General features: G+C 35.7%; 1 protein-coding gene across 3 annotated transcripts in view; it reads right to left on the bottom strand.

Moving 5' to 3' along the window:
* Nucleotides 1–2,582: 2,582 nt before the first annotated feature.
* The window catches only part of zfand4 (zinc finger, AN1-type domain 4), a 29,263-nt gene continuing 11,202 nt past the window's right edge, over nucleotides 2,583–20,643 (bottom strand). For 2 of the 3 annotated variants that reach the window (XM_051126100.1, XM_051126101.1), the window contains exons 5-10: nucleotides 20,103–20,292; nucleotides 16,476–16,623; nucleotides 12,298–13,341; nucleotides 11,968–12,013; nucleotides 6,471–6,588; nucleotides 2,583–3,592 (exon numbers count right to left, since the gene is read on the bottom strand). In XM_051126100.1, coding sequence (XP_050982057.1) covers nucleotides 3,457–3,592; nucleotides 6,471–6,588; nucleotides 11,968–12,013; nucleotides 12,298–13,341; nucleotides 16,476–16,623; nucleotides 20,103–20,292 — 1,682 coding nt within the window. In that variant the 3' untranslated portion in view covers nucleotides 2,583–3,456. Of the gene's footprint in view, nucleotides 3,593–6,254; nucleotides 6,390–6,470; nucleotides 6,589–11,967; nucleotides 12,014–12,297; nucleotides 13,342–16,475; nucleotides 16,624–20,102; nucleotides 20,293–20,643 lie in introns of all 3 variants that reach the window. The other variant, XR_007828954.1, reaches the window with a different exon arrangement.

The raw sequence follows: 20,643 nt of genomic DNA on the forward strand, positions 1-20,643 counted from the left end.
CCCACTCGAAATACGATTGGGCTAGTTTTGATTAAAAATTGGGTGGGTTTTTATATGAAAACCTGGCAACCTTGTTCAGATCAGTGTTGCCAAGTGCACAGTTTTCCAGCAGAATTGGGTTACGTTAACACTGTTGCCGTGGGTTGTTTTTCATGTCCACGGTTTTAAGTTACCCCAGTAATGTAATATTTAGCCTTTGGAATGCAAATTTTACCAGGAGAACCCCTACCAAAAAAAAAAAAAAAAAAAAAAAAAAAAAACGTGTATTTTACCCTCTGGAATGTGATTTTTACCAGGGGACCCACTCAAAATAAGATTGGGTTAGTTTTGATTAGAAATTGGGCAGGTTTTGTTAGTTTTCCTGTGCAATTGAGCTACTTTAATATTTTTGCTGCGGGTTGTTCTTTATGTCCTCAGGTTAAAGCGATCCCAATAACGTGATATTTATGCAGCCTTTCCACTGTCTTCAACATTTGGATACGATTGTCACATTTTTCCCCCAGTTGCAGTTGCACAGAAATTTCAAATTGGTCATGCAGCAACCATTACCTCAGCATATTCATCATGGTTAAATTAATGATTTTAATCAATATAATTAATATAATGTATCAACACAAAAAAACATGACCCCCAAAATAAAAACACAGTAGGTTTTATCAATGTAAAAAAATCTTAAAAAATGATTTAATAATTATAAAATTATTTCTGCCATAATTATTCTAAAGCACCATTTTTCAGAAACTGTGTTTAAAGAAGAATGCTAAAGTGAAAAAATACTGGTCATTTTAACCTTACGCTCATAGTTTTTGATAGAATATATCATATTCAGTCAGGCGGTCACAAAAGAAGCCCAAATCGGATCCAAAATTTCCACATACTCATATGCTCCAATTCCACGCACATTGGAAATGAATGACTTCCGGTCTGTCGCTTGTCATTTGTCTGAGATAGTGGAAAATATCTTGAATGCGAATTTTACCCGAGGAACCTTGCCAAAAAATGGTTATTTTACACCCCTTGGAATGCGATTTTTTTCAGAGGGACCCCACACGTGGCAACCATGCCTCAGATACTCTGCTAAAAACATCTGTTTGAAATCATGCATTTTAAAGCCATATTAAACTTCTGATATAGGGTTTTTTAAACACACATATCCGAAGCACGCACACAGAAAGCGGATGTCTCACGGCATGTGAGTACTAGGTTTTTCGCGTCTTATTGCGCTTAAACTGTCAAATACACAGGAGTTCATGTTAAAAACATAAATGAGTTACAAAAACAGTCAGTTGTCAACCTAATAAAAACATACGTGGGAACTTTTTCGCAAGACGCAAAATACGTACCAATAAGTATTAATCACTGCAGTTTCCAACAGAAATGAACACCAGAGGCAGTAAAACAGCAAGCACTTAATCATTTTCATACACAGTTATGATTACAACTCCATGTGTTTCGCTTTCCAGATGAAACAAGCTTGCTTAGTAGCTTATCTGGCACAGAACTGGACTTAGGATGCGGAATCCTTGGGTACGAATCCTGTGAAAGATCGGCATGCTTGCAATTGTGTTTTTACGCCACATTCGCTTTTGTTCATACGATCGGACAGGTTTAGATGTAATGCAGATGTTACGTTATTTTAAAGCATTAGAGTTATAGCGCCACTCAAAGGACATTTCAAGTCAGAACTGCAGTGACACGTCACATAAAACGTACCATATGTATGTTCATCTGTTCTGACGGGGAAAAAAAATTAACACTCAGTGGACATTTTCCATCGAATATGTCACGAAACATACATGGCATATTTCCCATCTTGCAGAAAAGTTCCTACAGGTACATTTTCATCATGAGATCAGGTTGGTCTATGAAGTAAACAGCTTAGTCTTGTCTCCTCTAAGACTGCGACTCAAAAAAGTGTTCTGTGCTCATCTGTCCAGCCAGTGACAGAACATGTGTCCTTTTTCCAGAAAATGTGTCGTTTTTCACATTTTCTAGGTTGGGAGATACACCAGGGACCGATTATAGGACTTAAACATGGAAAAAGTCATATTTTCATACGTCTCCTTTACGACTTATTGGCAAATGAGATCTGTGTTCTTCTATAATGTGAGATTGTGTTTTAAAGAGGTGGTTACTTTTGAAATGGCACAGTACAATAAAACTGCACATCTAAAAAGCTCCACTTCTTTCACATTCTCTGTTTTGAGCAACGCTTGTTTCCTTTAATTTAGCAATGCATGAGCCATTCTTACACCATCTGTTGGCTCCACAAACTAGTCTTTTTAGTTCAAGACTCAGCTGAGGTTATTCCTGAAATTTCTTTGACACTATTTAAAGTAAAAAAATGAGCAATCATAACACAATTACAGTAATTCCGAGGAAGATGCACTCATCGAAACAGGTTCATGCGAGACACAAGATAACATCTTAGTCAAACGAGGTGGAAACATGTTAAGACAGGACCGTGAATATACTCATTCCAGTACCTGGAATCCCTCACAGTAGTGCTGTTATGACGAAGCAACCGAAACAATAACATATACACTCCAATGCAATCCAACAGAGTGAAGAAGAAAAAAAAATCAAAGGAAACACAAGGATATTTTATTAGGCTCATCACCCGACAATTACAGAAAAATGCAAATAACAATTGCCGCCTTCTGAGCAGCTTTTCAAATACTAAGGTACAAAAAGGATCGTTCGTCATGGCATCCAGTCAAATGTTCACATCTTATCATGCCAAGCCCTTATAAAGTTGGTTTAGAATGCTACATGGTCAATCTGCATAGTGTAGTGCGTATGGCCGACAGAGCCTATATACTTCATACTGAAAGTGAACCAAGGTTAAACAGTCTTGTTATAACACTAGCGTACAGTGCTTGGCATTTTCCTTGATAAGAAGTGTTCGGTAGAGTGCTACTAGACAGAGAAGAGAAGTAATGTGTCAGAAATATAAGAAGTTCTAATAGGAAACTTACAAAAGACAAACGGCACATAGTTCAAGCACACCATCACCCCCCCTCCCATACAGACCCCAATCTCCACAAGAGATATTCAGCGTTACTAAAGTGCATCTCTGCAAGACTTGTCATTAAAAGTGATTGTTGGTTCTATTTCAAAAAGCAAAACGCACAAAACATTTGAATAGATATGCGTAGTTGTGTATTTTGCTTGTTTAAAAGTGTTTTACTCATTTTAAAAGTTTGTTTGCATGATATAAAGGTTTTTAGAAACTATTTACATGCAGGGTTTCATATTTTTTCATTTATGTCATTTATGGACAGCAGACAAAGGTGTGTTTTTCCAAGGCAACAGCTAATTTTTTTCCTTTTGTTTTTTTTTTACTACATTTGTAAGCAAACATGGTGATAAAAGCACACGTTGGTGATCAAGGTTTTTTTTCTCTTTTAATAGCTGATGGATGTCTTTATCTATTCTCTCACCCGTGCAGTGCCTTCATATTTTGGGCAGCTTTGGTGCACTTATGATGGGGTTGGTCTCCTGTAGAAAGCGTCGGCCTGCGCTTTTGTAGTCGTAGGTGCAGTCGTGGGTTTCTGAGTAGCGATGCATGGAACAGAAGATGTTGCCACACCTTACACAAAAAAAATAAACAGATACCCTTATGAGAACAGAAATAATCAGCAGTCTAAGCGATGCTTCCTCTAAGCTGTGTGTGAGAAAGTGCACTTCTGAAATTGCTTCCTCAGAACTGAGTAAATGGATTGTGTTTGAAATTCATCCGGATGTCCATTGATTTTCAGTATGAAACTAAAGCTGTGAGAAAACTGTCCAGAAAAAGCTCAAAGTGAGACCAAATGGAATTGTTTCTAAACATCCCACACAGATGCATCTTGTTTTCACTATATCTTATTGTTCTTGTGAAGCTGATATAAAAAGTAACTTTGACATAACAATTATTGACTTTTTTTTAAAAGTATATTATAGAGTTGCAGCCTCTAGATTAACCTGGGAATAGTAAATAATCATCTTGGCACAATTAGCCCAAATACATGGTATAATGATTTTGAAGGACGACTCTTATGCTCACTGAGACAGCATTTATTTAATACAAATATAGTAACATGGCAAAATGTTATTACAATTTACAATATCTGTTTTCTATTTTAAAGAAGTCCACTTCCAAAACAAAGATTCATATATTATGTACTCACCCCCTTGTTATCCAAGATGTTCATGTCTTTCTTTCTTCAGTCGTAAAGAAATTAGTACATTATATGTGAATCTTTGGTTTGGAAGTGGACTTCTCCTTTAATTTATTTTAAAATGCAATTTATTCCTGTGATACAAAGCTGAAATTTCAGCATCATTACTCCAGTCTTCAGTGTCACATGATCCTTCTGAAATTATTCTAATATGCTGTTGCACAAGAATAATTTCTTAAGGCCCGTTTATACCAAGAATGATAATGATCAAGATAAGTATAATAGTATCCACGCTAAGAGATGACATTATTTATTTCGAGAACATCTTGCAGTCTGCCGCTTAAATGCTCAAGCTCTTTAAAGTCTGATGAATTATGATTGGCTATCATTGTTTTTATCATTCATAAGCTGACAACAAATTGTTACAATTATATTTAGTCATTTAGCAGTCGCTTTTATCCATAGCAACTTAGGGACAACAAAAGCAATCAAAACCAACAAAAGAACAATAATATGTAAGTGCTACGACAAGTCTTGGTTAGTCTAACACTTACATGTAGCAAGAATAGAAAATGCTGGTGTTAGTCATTTTTTTATAATAAATAAAAAGAAAACAAGTAGATAGAATAGAAAAAGATGGTGTTAAAAGAGTCTGTTCTGAAAGTAATTCCAATGATATTGTTTCTCTGTGTTTTTATTGCTATAATTGTGCTGTGGAATTTATAGTTACTGTGAAGTTACAGTCATCATAATTAGTGTAAATGAGCCTTTAATATGATTAATGATAAAATAGATGTGCTACTTGGTAGTCTTTCACTCAGCAAGAATAAAAATAAAGCGAATTAATTCAAATTAATTATATTCTATTGACTAGTACAATAGAAAAAGAATAGAGAATGCTAGTGTTAGAGGTTCATTTTTTTTAAATAAAAAAGTTGAAAGAATAGAAAAAGAATAGAGAATACTAGCGTTAAAGGGTCATTTTTTAAAATAAATAAAAACAAAAGTAGAATATAAAAAGAGAATGATAGTGTTAGAGGGTCAATTTTTTTAAATAACAAAAAAAGTTGAAAAAATAGAAAAAGAATAGTGTTAGAATGTCATTTTTATAAATAAAAAAAACAAGTAGATAGAATAGAAGAAGAATAGAAAATGCTTGTGTTAGAGGGTCATTTTTACAATAAATAAAAACAAAAGTAGACAGAATAGAAAAAGAATAGAGAACGCTCGTGTTAGAGGGTCATTTTTTTATAATAAATAAAAACAAAAGTAGAATAGAAAAAGAGAATTATAGTGTTAGAGGGTCATTTTTTAATCATAAAAAAAAGAAAATAAGTACACAGAATAGAAAAAAATAGAGAACGCTAGTGTTAGAGGGTCATTTTTTATAATAAATAAAAACAAAAGTAAAATAGAAAAAGAGAATGCTAGTGTTAGAGGGTCAATTTTTAAAAATAAGTAAACAGAATAGAAAAAGAATAGAGTACGCTAATGTTAGAGGGCTTGTTCTGAAACTCATTCCATTAATATTGTTTCTCTGCGTCTTTATTTCTATAGTTGTGCTTTGGAATTTATAGTTATAGTTATCACAATTGGTGTGAATGGGCTTTTAATATTATTAATGGTGAAACAGATGTGCTATTTAGTAGTAGGCTTTTATTAAGCAAATTAATTTTAAATGATTATATTACATTGATAAATGTTCAAATGAATCTGCAAAAAGATCAATGACACATAATTCTAAACATTCTAAACCTAAAATCCTAAAATCCCTACAATACACTCAACATGAATGCTCTGAATGTAGAAAAATCAAACAAAGAATTTAGCCTATAAGCCAAACATATGACTGTATATTAGAGGGATCAAATGATTTAAGAATAAACCATAAAACCCATACTGGCCAATCTAAATATTTAATTTATGGTGATTATAGCCATGCTATAAACAAACTATTCAATACTATTTTGTACCAGTCTAGCTGGTTGGATTATATAAGAAACAGAAGAGAATAACACATAGCTTTCTTTTTAGTCCCATTTAAAGATGCATCATAGCCTTTGCCTTGATCAAAGCTTAAAGACAACATACCGAGAAACTGCAGAAAGTCACAGATGGTGTTATCAGCAATGGCACATGACATATAAGAGAACTACTGTCACCTCCAAACAGAAATAGCTCTGTCTTCAGCCATGTGCGCGTGCACCAAATGAAGCACATACTTCCCTTTAAGATTACAGATATATATATTAACTTCCCCTGTTGTAAACTAATGAAAAACTCACTACTGAGGGATCCGCACTGTACCTGCATTCATAGCTGGTGGCCAAGCCGGTCTTCTTCCCACACAGGAAGCAGTGCTTTGAACTCTTTTTCTTTGTTCCAGTGGGAACCTTCACAGGGGGCAAGTGATGTGTTGGAGTGCCTAAACCAACATTTCCAAAAACGCAGACAATCACAGGAATAGAACAAGAGAGACAATCACAACAATTATACAAGCTAGATTCAAAAGAAAAAGTACCCATGCACTTGAACCTCCCTGTTTATATTTCTACACAAGTCACAACGACAAGAAGCATGGAAAAGACACACATTGTGACAAAAAAATGCCAAGCACTGGGGCTTGAGATTGGATTTCTAGTCATGTAGTTGCTGGTCTATCTATTCTGTTATTTGCCATCACTACTGCATTTTCAAGCCAGTGACAATCTCAGATGTAACAGAACATTCAGACTGGCGGTAAAATGTCAGGGAACATTTCCCAAATGTACCAGGACCACCTGTTGCAAAACCATCATCCAGGCTCTTAAGTGCACAATCATGCAGACAGTCTGTCTAAGCATCAGAGTGAAGATGTGCTTCTATTTTATGTGTAATTTTGCATGCATGCTTTTGTAAACATGTGATTGTGAGAATATTTATCTATTCAAATGAGCTGCGGTCATCATTTCCCGTTTCTTGGTTTCAGTCAGCAGTTATTCTCTGTATGACACTGAATATTTTAAATTCGCTGTCCTCTTCAACCCTCAAACTGACTTTCTGGAAAATATTTTATAGACTGATATGCAGTATTAGGATTACAAATTAATCAACCAATGTTTGGCATTTTGAGATTGTCACATTGGCTTGACCTACAAAAAAAACTTTCCCAAAACGTAATACAGCTACATTTACAATTTCATATTTTCTAGTTTTGTGATGCCATTCAATACATATCTCAATATTTAGCTATTTGCACTGAAGTGGCATAAATGATGGCTTAAACTGAAGCCTTATTTTAGCATCGTTAGTCAATTTGATTCAAAATGTTTAAAGGGGTCATGAACTGAGAAACCAAAATTCCCTTGATCTTTTGACATATAAGAGGTCATTGTACTATAAAAACCTCCTGTAAGTTTCAAAACTCAAAACTTTGTAGTTAGTCTAAAAACTAGTGTTGGGGGTAACACAAATTTTGTAATCAGATTACTTTTTTCAAGTAACTAGTAAAGTAATGCATTACTTTTTAGTTTATAAGAAAATATCTGAGTTTCTTTTTCAAACAAGTAACGCCAGGCACTTTGTTTTCCCATTTATTGACTGACAAGTCTCCTGTCCTCATGTGGAGAGAAATCAGAAGTACAGAGGCGTAAACTTGATGTTACTATAGTTCAGTGGTTCCCAAACTTTTTCTGCCGGGCCCCCCCTTTTGCAGAATAAAAAACAATTTCACCCCCCTTTACTTTACTAGTAATACTACATAGCTTTACTATGTACTATTTTTTTTTATTATGTAACAGCATTCACTGTTTTTTAAACAGATTTTGTTGTCTTTTCAAAAACTTATCCATGCTTATAGCAGAACTACTATGCGTCCATTCACTCATAATTTTACTCGGCTACGGCAATTCTCATTTCTGATATCAACTGTACCATCTAGTGGTCTGTTATTTTACGTCAAAAACTGCTACAACTGATAACAGACAGCTGCAGTGGGTACTGCGAGTCTTGAGGTAATAAAATATGATGAAATTCATATTTTGTGTTAAATTATTTACATATGTGGCAAGTAGCCATATAATAAGCAAGATAATTTCACAGTGGTGTCATGAATCACCCTGAAAACAATCTAGGGATGTACCGAAATGAAAATTCTTGGCCGAAACTGAAACTGCTTTGTAATAATTATTTATTATTTTATTAAATAATATAGTCATTTTGTAAGACTTTTAAATTTAACTCAATAATTTTAAATGATACATAAAACATAAAAATCACAAGCCAATAAAATAACCATGTTTATGAAAAGTAAAAATAAAATTGGACAGAAAATATATGAATATTAAATCTCAATATATTATTTTTATTCAGTTCTATGAAACAGAATTAGATATAACTTTTTTTGACTAATTATCAAAATAATGTATAGTCCTACAAAGCTATTATTATCAGAGCATGTGAGCAGAGCATACCGTCACGAGAGGGTAACGTCATTTTACCAGCGTTGTCCAGTACAAAAGTACTACAGCATGTTACAGCACAGTATGCGACGCTGTTGCAAACAGGAACAAGTATACATAGACATTTTCTGTCGGCGCGTTATTTGAGCGGACTTTGCTTTTCCAGCTACATAAGCCGTACACGAGTGGAGCATTCATATGGGCCGTGAGCAACTCAACGGAACGCACATTCATAGAGCGGAATATTGAGCGGTGCGTCACACACTGAAAACAACAGGATGCTCTTCAGTGCCAATTTGTGTCTATGCATTGCCTTTATTCTGATCCCAACATTAGGAAAGAGTCTATGAACTTTATTTTTAATAAAGTTCCAGACCGCGTCAGTAAGAACTCAGTCCTTTGTTTACTTCATTTTACCATGGATTTGTTTACCGTTTATTATTACCGCTTACCGATTTGTTTATTACTCATAGCATCAGAAACGCAGCACTCGTTCCCTTATCTCAGGGAACCAAGGTTACTTCAACGTGAGATTTTCAAAAAGATTGAAACTAAAAGATGATGCTGTGCCGCCTATATTGGAACTGTTTTTATTACATGGCCACTATTGCTTTGTCTCTTCTTACAGATCGTTTGACATGTATTGAGTTATTTATGCGTTTTAAACTTAAATCACAATGACGTCTGTCTATGAGGAATGAATATACACTGGTAGCTAAACATAGCAGTGGGCGTTAATATCCGAGTCTACAATCCACCACGCCTATTCAAACAAAGCGTTCTGCTGAGGGGGTTTATAAAAGAAGGACAGAAAATAGCCTATTACTTCTAAATGATGTTTTTTTAAATGTAAAAATCTTGCTGACATTATAAGTGGACCTCAGAGAACAGTACAAAAACACAAAGGCAGTTCATGACCCCTTTGATGTAAAGTCAGGGATTTTTTCATGTTTAAAAAAATCTGACTGTTATAAGACTGCATTTATTTGATCAAAAATATAGTAAAACTGTAATATTGTGAAATATTATTACAATTTAAAGTGCATTTCTATTTTCATTTTGTTAAATATTCTAAAATGTTATTTCTGTGATGGCAAAAATGAACTTTTAGCAGCAGCTTCCGTGTCACATGAACCTGCTGAAATCATTCTAACATGATGATATGATGCTCAAGAAACATTTGTTATTATTATCAATGTTGAAAACAGTTACTTAATATCCTGTGGAATCTGTGATATTTATTTAAGATTCTATGACAAATATAAAGTTAAAAAAAAACCATTTATTTGAAATATAGATCTTTTTAAGTCTTTGCTGTCACTTTTGAACAATTTACTGCATCCTTGCTAAATACAAGTAGGAATTTCCTTACAAAAATAAATATAAGTATTCAAAATACTCACATATTCAATATGCTGGGCCCATAAACCACAGATCTCAATCTAAGTTGGGCATTAGTATTTTAAAGGCAGGACCTTCTGAGTGACCACTGGGGAGTTTTCTTCTTTGTCGGTTTCCCCATTATGCGGTGTGCCCCAAGGGCCTATTTTAGGCCCTCTTCTTTTTTCACTTTATGTGTTCCCCTCAGGTGCTGTTTTTAAGAAATACAGGATTTCCTAACACTGCTGTGCTGACAATGCACAATTTTATCTACCAGCTAAAACTGATAACGGTTATCATTTGGAATCTCTTTGTGATTGCTATGAGATTAAATGTTGGATGGCTAATTTTTTTTCTAGATTCTTCAAGGTCTTCTCCTGATTTTAATCTAGGGCCTCTTGCAGCTACTGTGCAACCACATGTAAGAAATCTTGGTGTTACATTTGATTCATCACTAAACTTTGAGAAACAAATCAGTTCTGTAGTAAAGGGCAGTTTCTTTCATCTGAGATCAATTGCTAATTAAAACAGGTTCTGTCCCCGAGAGATTTAGAGACTGTAATACACGCTCTTATAACATGATGCCTGGACTACTGTACTTCTTTATATTGTGGCCTGACACAATATGTAATCTCTCACTTGCAAATTGTCCAAAATGTTTAATGTGTCTTCTGTACAGCACTATGGTGCAACTCTGCTTTTAAACGTGCTATAGAAATACATTTTACTTTTAAACTCCACTTTCAGAACAACAATTTACAGATAATTTACTCACCCCCTTGTCATCCAAGATGTTGATGCCTTTTTTTCATCAGTCGTAAAGAAATTATGTTTTTTGAAGAAAACATTTCAGCATTTTTCTCCATATAATGGACTGATATGGTGCCCTGATTTTGATCTTTCAAAATGCAGTTTAAATGCGTCTTCAAACGATCCCAAATGCGGTTGTAAACTATCCCAGCCGAGGAAGAAGGGTCTTATCTAGCGTAACGATCAGTTATTGTAATAAAAATAATACAATTTATATACTTTTTAATGCCTAACGCTTATCTTGTCTTAGTCTGCATTGACTGTTTTTGTTTCCAGTTCATAACAGTTAGGGTATGTCGAAAAACCCCCATCTTATGTTCTCCTTCAACTTCGAAATCGTCCTAAGCTGTTTTACCTTTTTTGTTAAGGGTGTTTGATCTTTGCATGTTCACTTTGCAGTAACTGGGTCGGTACTTCTGCAGCGATGCAGGATGATTTTAAAATGATTTTTGAAGTTTAGGGAGAAAATACAATTGGAGTTTTTCGACATACCCTAACTGTCTTGAACCAGAATACACAGAGTTCAACGAGAGCAAGACAAGATGAGCATTTGAGATTAAAAAGTATTTAAATTGTATTTTTTAATGAAAATAACCAATCGTTTCGCTAGATAAGATCCCACTGGGTGGGATTGTTTGGAACCGTATTTGGGATCGTTTGAAGCCACATTTAAACTGCATTTTGAAAGTTCAAAATCAGGGCACCATATCAGTCCATTATATGGAGAAAAATGCTGAAATGTTTTCTTCAAAAAACATAATTTCTTTACAGCTGAAGAAAGAAAGACATGAACATCTTGGATGACAAGGGGGTGAGTACATTATATGTGAATCTCTGTTTTGGAAGTGGACTTCTCCTGGACTTCTGCTTTTAAACGTGCTATAGAAATACATCTTGAGTTGACTTGAATAGGTGAGTACTGAACTAGGCTGGAGGCAGCTATGAACTCAAGTGCAGCATGACATTAAAGCAGTGGCCTGTGGATTTACAGATACAGTAGGTTTAACAAGCTAGGTGTAAGAATCTTTAAAGCAGTGACGAGTGGAAAAGTATGACAAACGACCGACACGAATGACATTACTCTCAACAACAAAAAAAGTTTCTCTGTGATATGGGCCAGCATTGTGAGATGTTCTTAACGGTTCATTTCACACTGTTTATGTCAAGCCACTCACCTAATCTCTTTATTGAACCAGAGAGGCCGCTTGATGAGCTTGACGGCTGCAACGACAAGATTTCGCATGATAAAGCATTCGTGAGATTGCCACAGCACTATTCTCATTAGCTGAAATGCCAAAACTAATGAATCGCACTTGTAATCTGTCTTGTACGGTGTATAATGTGCAGCAAGTGTCTTTTCGTGACAGGAAACACGCTCTAGTAGTAGCACTAATTTGCACGACAACATCCACATGTCATATTGACAAATGAACATCAGGTTTTTGAAGCTGTACAAACGGTTAGATCTGTAAAAGCAGCAGCATAAGTCAAGGTTACAAACTCACTGTGTGGCCGGCTGTTCTCTGTAGGGGGGAGATCCTCCTCAGCAGGTCTTCCTGCAACAGATGGATGTTGGTTGGTAGGGGGGCGGCTGTAGCACATAACCTGCCCAGCGCGAAGGGCCCGGTCAGAGGCTCTTGACCACCGCCAGCCAGGGAGGCCAGGAGCTCTGCGTTGCTCACCGAACCCAACGGCTCTTTAGTCGCTTTATTAGCCATCTTCGTAATATCTCGGGCCTCGCTTTTGGAAATCACCTCTGAATGCTTGTCGACTTTGAGCCCACATACTGATTTGGTCCTTGATGGGGAGCTGACTGGGAGAGAGGGGCTGTTGCTGGTTCTGAGGAGCGCATGGGCTGGACTGGAGGAACCTGTAAACTCAAAGTGCTGCGGTATATGAGGAGGTGCCTCAGATTGGGACGCCAGCCAGTTTGAATTGATGGCTTGTGAAAGAAGAGGAGCTGCATTATTAGGTTCTGGTACAGCTATAGTGTTCAAACCTCGCTCTCGCTGAGTGGATACGTCCAGACTCAGGGGCTCGGGAAGATTGAAAGGTACAGCTTTGGGTGGCTCCATCACCGCTGAGCTCTCGGCTACTGTTACTCGGTCACTCTGGAGATCAACTTCATCTTGACCTCCAGAACTGGACAGAAGCGATACAGGTGGGTACACGCAATCTCGCATGACTTTAGGTCCTCTCATATCCAGCCTGGACACTTTGGGAGGGAGTCTGATCTTCCTGGGCACTGGATTATCCCATGGTTCCTCAGCGTGGAGCATATATATGCCGGAGGCTGGAGAGGAAGGATGAGCGCGGTTTGAGGAAGTGGGGCTCGAGAGAGATGCGAATGGTTGGCGGGAGGAGCTAGCAGCAGGGGATGAAACTGCAGGTTGCTGCTGATCACCGATCGGAGGTAGATGTGTTGGAGAAGCGTGGCCTATTTGAGGAAGGACACGAAACATTCGATGGTGTCGTGCAGAGCCGAGCGAACCGCTGCAGGGACGCGGACCCACTGGAGGTCTGACTTTTAATTTTGCAGTCTTCTTGGGCTGACAAAGACAAGAGAAAACAATCACACGCATATCATACACAATAAGGTACATAAACAGAGAAGATCTGGCATTTCTTAGTGATTAGGAGTGGGCGATATGACCAAATCATATATAGTGGTATGAGTCACAGTAAAAATATCTCTCATACTTTTTACCTGGGATTCCCTTTACCAATACACATAAGTCAAATGGATAATATTTATACTTTATAAGCAGGGTTCAGACAGATACTGTAAAATGAAATTCCAGAGCTTTCAAGGGTATTTCAAGCACTATTTTTTGATCAAGCACTTCAATCAGAGACACTTATCGAACAATGTCTTCTATTTCAAAGTCTTAAAAAAAGAGAAATAAATAAAAACATACTAATAAAAAAAATGGCAAAAATAAAGTGAAGCACATCCAAAGTATTACTACTAAAGTATTACAAAGTATACTACACTTTTACTAAAGTACAACCACTGTTAATTTTCTTAAAGGATTTGTATTTATGCATACTTTCGTTTTTCTCTTTCTTTTTTTTGTTTTTATAACTGTACTGCATTAAATATTTGATGTTTTCTACCGTTTAAGAAAAAAACTGGAAAAAAAAAAAAAAAAAATTTCCGAAAGTGCTCTGAAATCCTGATCTGAAACAAATGACTTGCAAACCCGGGCTGAAGTCCTGATCTGAATCTGAATCAACTAATTTGTGTTTATAATGAGGACTGTTATTATTTTTACAGCAATTCAAATGTATGGGGTCATTACGATTTTTAAGAAATTATTTTAATTCAAGGATGCATTGAATGGACCAAAAATCTTTTTACAGTAAATTATTTTAAGATAAGTGTAATAACATTCATTTACAGAGTTTTTAAGCATGTTAGTTACAGCTTCAGTGTTGCTGAGATGCTGATATACCTTGTTGCCCCAAATTTAAAAAGACTAAAAAAAAAAAAATATCCTTTTTAGAACATATCCACAGAGACATTTTTACAGAAGAGATTTTAGTTTGTTCCTCCATTCCTGGAAATCTTGAACACCCTTTTTACTGCTGTGATATGTTTTGATGTTTTCAATTAGCTTTCAGTGAAAATTAATAACATTTATCCCTTATGTTGAATATGTTGAGTTCGCTTTTTTCTGACATAGTGGACATGGTTATTTTGGTGGGTAAATAGCCTACCACATTTACACATGCAAATGGAAGAAATGTAAACCCTACTTTACTATATTCATAAACTGTGTGAGAATATTTAAAAGTTTGCTTACAAATACTTTAAATAAAACAATGTACAACCCTAATTCTAGAAAAGTTGGGACGTTTTGTAAAATGATAAAATCTGTGATTTGTTAACTTTACTTTGGGGTTGTAGACAGATGGGAAACTTATTTTCACGATAGTGACTATTTCAGCACTGTCCTGATTTATATATTTGTTGTTGTCAATTAAATTTCAAATCTTGCTTTTTTGTCAGTGTGGTGTGCCAGCTATAATAAGAAGAAAAGTTTCTTAAGCAACAATCAGCATGATTTCTGAAAGATCATGTGACACTAAAAGCTGGAGTAATGAAGATTAGCATGAGAGGAAAGCACAGAGAGCTTTTTTTTTTTTTTTTTTAATGGTAGATTTACTGTTTTTACTGTATTTTTTAAACAAACAAATGAAACTTTTTTTTTTTTTTATTAATTCATTAACAAATCTTACTGACCTTTTTTGATGGCATGTATATTATAGGCTATATTTTATTAATAATATGTAGGTCTGTTTTAAAAGCAAGTACCCAAATATAACAGCCCACATTAGCCCAAACATAATTTTATTTTAAAATATTGCATACTGCATTGAATGCAGTGAAAAAAGTGCCATGGATATAAATTTATATTTGTGAGCTTTGAATAAACTCTTTGGTTTTCAAACCAACAGCAGCCAATCAGCAAACAAAAATCTTTCATATTAATTTTTCTAAACCAGAAAAAGCGTCTTATGGTTTAATCGTGTCTAAATGCTTGCTATTGTTTTGATGGGAAGTTCAGCAGCTGCGCTCCAAAAAGTCAAGTGAACACTAAAGTAAAAAGTCGATGCTAAGGAAATAATACGCCGTCTAGTCTAAAAGTGGGAGTATTGGTGTAAAATAGCAGCTAACACTAGACCGGGCGCAAAAGGCGCGACACGTTGCGTATTCTAATCAGTCGTTCAGTAACTGAGCGCGAGCGCTACAGTAAACGGACGCATTTCTGACGCATTCCATGCGCTTGTGCTACCGACAAGTTAATGAATAGATAATAGAAAGTGCGCTTTGATGCATCCATCAAAGAGTAGAAACAGCGATAGGATGAGGAAGACCATTTTCTTTGGTAAGTTCAAGCTCATACATCCTAACTAAACGCCCCCCAAGAATAGCTCAGTGCCCCCCTTTCAAAAATATTACCTCCGACGTCCCCTGATGCTCTCCGAGCACCCCCGCTGAGAAACACTATGTTAAACCAAGAAACAAAAGACTATTAAATTGAAAAAATATTATTTTAATTTCACAATAAATTAATCAAACTAATTGTTTAAACTGATTAATTAACTAATATATTATATTAGTAATTCTTAAAATTAATAGTTCTGAATTCATATTGTACACACATTTGAAGAAGTTGTTAAATATGGCACACTCACTAAACCCTAACTAATGTGTCAAGTTGCGCTGCTGCTCAGAACTGTAACCAATTAAACTGTGCTTCATGTTACACCTCTTAATGTTTTCCTTAACACATTTCTAAGTTGTTGACAGAAGCAATGCACACATGCAGACATCTCAACTAAGTGCAATAGTTTTCTAGATATAGAAAAACAAATATCTGCCACATACTGACAACTATGCATAGCGGAGTATGAATAATTAACTTCATGTGCCAATCTGCTGAGCTTGTAGTTATTACTGCGCTGGTTACTCAGACACAGCGTGGGATGGGTGACACTCCCTCAAGCCAGCTGGAGAACGGTGCGCACTTCCACACCGTTCCACCGACAAATTAAATCAGATGTGTTTGACAGCAAGGACGTTCATGCACTTCAGGATAAGATGATTTTGTTAGAATATGTGGAGGAGGAACGAAGAAAGATTAAGAGCATGTACAGTCCGCCTATTCTGTTGTACCTTTTTGTTAAGGTTCATATTCTCCATCTTGGCCTTGAGCAGCTTCATCTTGCTCATTGTGATGGAGTTCTCCAGCGTCTGCTGTTCTGAAGATGCACTCTCTGTTTCCTCCTCCTCCTCCGCGTACACATTGTGTACAGAGGCGCCGCTGAAACACATGCATGCATGAACTCTCTGATTATTTGTGGTTAACAGTGCTGTTCTTTTTCCTTATGCTGCACTGAATAAATGCCATTTTGCATCCTTAAATTCAATGAAGAGAATTTTATGAAACGTCTCTCAGCTGTTGAAAAGGCTCAGGGGTTAATTATTGGGTTTTACCTACCCAGCGTTCAGAATGGTCTGTGGTTAATGTAGCAAAACCAGCTGATTACAGCACTGCAGATCCCCCGAATGATAAAAAAAAAATAAATATTTCGAAACAAAGGAAGGAAGCCCTTAGTAGTTTCATTTGTTCTGTAAAACTTTCAACAGATGGCTAACTGAGATAGCTTTCCGATTAAAAAAAAACGAAATATGTCACAATGATAGCTGACACATTAAAAAATCAAAATGTGACCCTAGACCACAAAAGCAGTCTTACGTAGCATGGGTGTATTTGTAGCAATAGCCAAAAATACATTGTATGGGTCAAAATGATCTATTTATCTTTTATGCCAAAAATCATTAAGATATTAAGTAAAGATCATGTTCCATGAAGATTTTTTGTAAATTTCCTACTATAAATATATCAAAACTTAATTTTTGATTTGTAAAATGCATTGCTAAGAACTTCATTTGGACAAGTTTAAAGACAATTTTCTCAATATTTTGAAAAGATTTTAGATTTTCAAATAGCTGTATCTCAAATATTGTCCTAAAGCTTATTCAGCTTTCAGATGGTGTATAAATCATAAAAATGGACCATTATGACTGGTTTTGTGATCCAGTGTCACATATTACAAAGGTGAAGTGTGTCATTTCTGTGTCAAAATGTAATTGCAAACATACTTAGATTTAACAATTTTAACAATTTATGGAAAAAATGTCACTATAGTATTAGCGGATCTGATATTCTGCTTCTTAGATATGGATCAGATCAGTTCTTCTTTGCTGATGGTAAAGATGAAAGACTTAAAGTGCACAATATTTATACTTTAGTCTAAAAACTAAAATCAATTGTTTTAAATGCTACAAGTGAATTTATGCAGCACAACATTGTAATGTACAATATGAAAAATATATATTAGTATTCTGGTACTTAGATATAATCACTTCTTCAGTGTCAGTCTTTGGGAATTTTTGTTGATTTTATCAACTAGCTGAAATGTTGACCTATATTTCCTCAAAAAAATGGATTGATTGTTTGATTCATTCATTTATTTTAAAACACTGGTCTATTTGTTCAAGCAAAAACCTTTGTTACAATTATTTTTAAATTCTTTTTGGAATTCTGTTTGAATGTATACTCATTTTGAGATTTAAGATCACATTTAACAGTGTTATTAAAGATCAAAAGTTTACTTAAGTTTATTTTACCAAAATAAGAGGGATTACACAAAATGCATTTTATTTTTCATTTAGTACTGACCTGAATAAGGTATTTCTCATAAAAGACATTTACATATAGTCCACAAGAGAATATAATAGTTGAATTTATAAAAAATTACCCTGTTCAAAAGTTTACATACGCTTTATTCTTAGTACCGTGTTGTTACCTGAATGATCCACAGCTGTGTTTTTTTGTTTAGTAATAGTTGTTCATGAGTCCCTTGTTTGTCCTGAACAGTTAAACTACCTGCTGTTCCTCTGGAAAATCCTTTAGGTCCCACAAACTCTTTGGTTTTCCAGCACTTTTTTGCATGTTTGAACTCTTTCAGCAGTGATTGTATGATTTTGAGATTCATGTTTTCACACAGAAGACAACTGAGGGACTCAAACACAGCTATTACAAAAAGTTCAAATGCTCACTGATGCTCCAGAAGAAAACACAAGGCATTAAGTTCAAGTTGAAGTAAATTTAACTTATTTTGTCTTCAAGTATCTTCTGTAGCTTCTGGAGGGCTGTACTAGAGCAATACATTTTATCGATTAACTCGAATGTGTAGTTTATGTCGACTTGTTGGAATGAAAATCGTTTTTTTTCTTTAACATCCGCCGACGCTCCTCTCTGGGCTCCCGTAGTTCCAAATGGGCTTAGCCCTCCCCCTCCCCTAAGTACTGCCGCTGTATCCACCTTATTTTTCCCATAAGAGTGGGTGCAGCCATTTGTAAACTTTTTGTGTCTGGCTTCCGGTCTCATCCACTTCCAGCTATTTTTAGCTGCACAAAAAGCTTGTTTTGCTGCTTGATATTGCAAATTGGTGAACAATTATGAACATACTGGTTTGTAGTGCAAACAGTTTCACCGGTTACTGCACTTCGATATTCTTCTCATTATTTCCCTATGGTTGATTATGAACCAGATGTCTAACACATTACCAGAAAACAGCTTACTTCCGCATTGAAAAATAAGGTGGATACACAGAGCACTTGCGATCGCAAATTTCGAAAGTGAAAGTAAACAAAGTGATCGTGCATTCAAAAGCAATTTCAATGCCCCGCATTTTAATAGCTTCTCCCTGATGCCCACAATTTATATACAGTGTAATTACCCAAAAATATAACTGCAAGAGCATTGAAATATATATTTTCCTCCCATCTCGTATTTATTTCCTTTGGGGTTCCGTAGAACACATCATTTTCTTTCCGAACACGGTATTGGGATGCAGCGAGATTGGATTGTGGGGTTTATTTTTTAGGCCATATCGCCCAGCCCTAGGCAGTACTAAATGATAAAAATATGATATTTAGGCAAAAAAAAAAAAAAAATTATACATTTTCAGTCTGTTCAAAAGTTTATACTCTTGGCTCTTAATGCATAATTTTTCCTTCTGGAGCATCAGTGAGCATTTGAACCTTTTGTAATAATTGCATATGAGTCCCTCAGTTGTCCTCAGTGTGAAAAAATGGATCTCAAAATCATACAGTCATTGTTGGAAAGGGTTCAAATACACAAAAATGCTGAAAAAACAAAGAACTTGTGGACCCTGAAGAATTTTTCTGAAGAACAGCAGGCAGTTTAACTGTTCAGGACAAACAAGGGACTCATGAACAACTATCACTAAACAAAAAAACACAGCTGTGAATCTTCAGGTAACAACACAGTATTAAGAATCAAGCGTATGTAAACTTTTGAATGGGGATATTTTTATAAATTCAACCATTATTTTCTTTTGTGGACTATATGTAAACATTTTGGTAAAATAATTAACATTTTGCAGATTCTGCAAGGTGTATGTAAACTTTTGACCTCAACTGTATTAGTGTTTTTCATGGTTATATGATACCAAAGGCAAATGATTTATGATTTACATATTTTATGGAAATCTTTTATTTTATTTTTTGCGTTAAGGTCATGCTAATGATGTAGATGTTACAGACTGTTAAGTCTGCCAGTAAATGCTGATGCATATCTTCTTTAGTAAAACAACATGACACATGAAAACTGTATTCTGAAACATCTGCTTTCATCTAAAAAAGGGAACTAGACTGCAGTGAGGATGGGGTTGTTCCTCTTGGCAAGTAATTTCTCTTCTTTGAACTGACCTCAATGATTCAGACACAGGTGTGAGAGTTCCATCTCCTCTATCCACCACTCGAAAGAAATTGAGCTGATCTCCCTCACGGTACACCAGGAAGGTGACCTGTTTATTAGGCAGAGACTTTTCCCACATCTCGTCTCTCCCTGCATCAAGGCAGTCAGTGATATCCCTCACCGAGTCATCTGTCACTGTCACTGCAGGTAACGAGAAGAAACAGGATGCAGGTCATACTAATCAATATCAGACTGTTAACGAACTGTGTGCCTGCACACTTCCTGGAATTAGTAATGAGCAACTTTTTTTTTTCTTGACCTCAAAACCATTGCACAGCAGCACATAGAAAGGACTAGAAAGTTGGTACAAATCCAGCATGCACTGAACTGCTGCAACCCTGCAGTACAGCCAATCATAAAGTGTCTCAGTGGTTACATCATTAAATATTCATGTGGTTTGTACAGTTGCAGAAACTTTCATGTGTTGCATTTCATTTCAGCATCTGAGGTAAACAGTGCTGAAGAGCGATGGCAAGCACATTAACTGGAGTG

This window comes from Labeo rohita, chromosome 13 (genome assembly GCF_022985175.1).
Source record: "Labeo rohita strain BAU-BD-2019 chromosome 13, IGBB_LRoh.1.0, whole genome shotgun sequence".
NCBI lineage: Eukaryota > Metazoa > Chordata > Actinopteri > Cypriniformes > Cyprinidae > Labeo > Labeo rohita.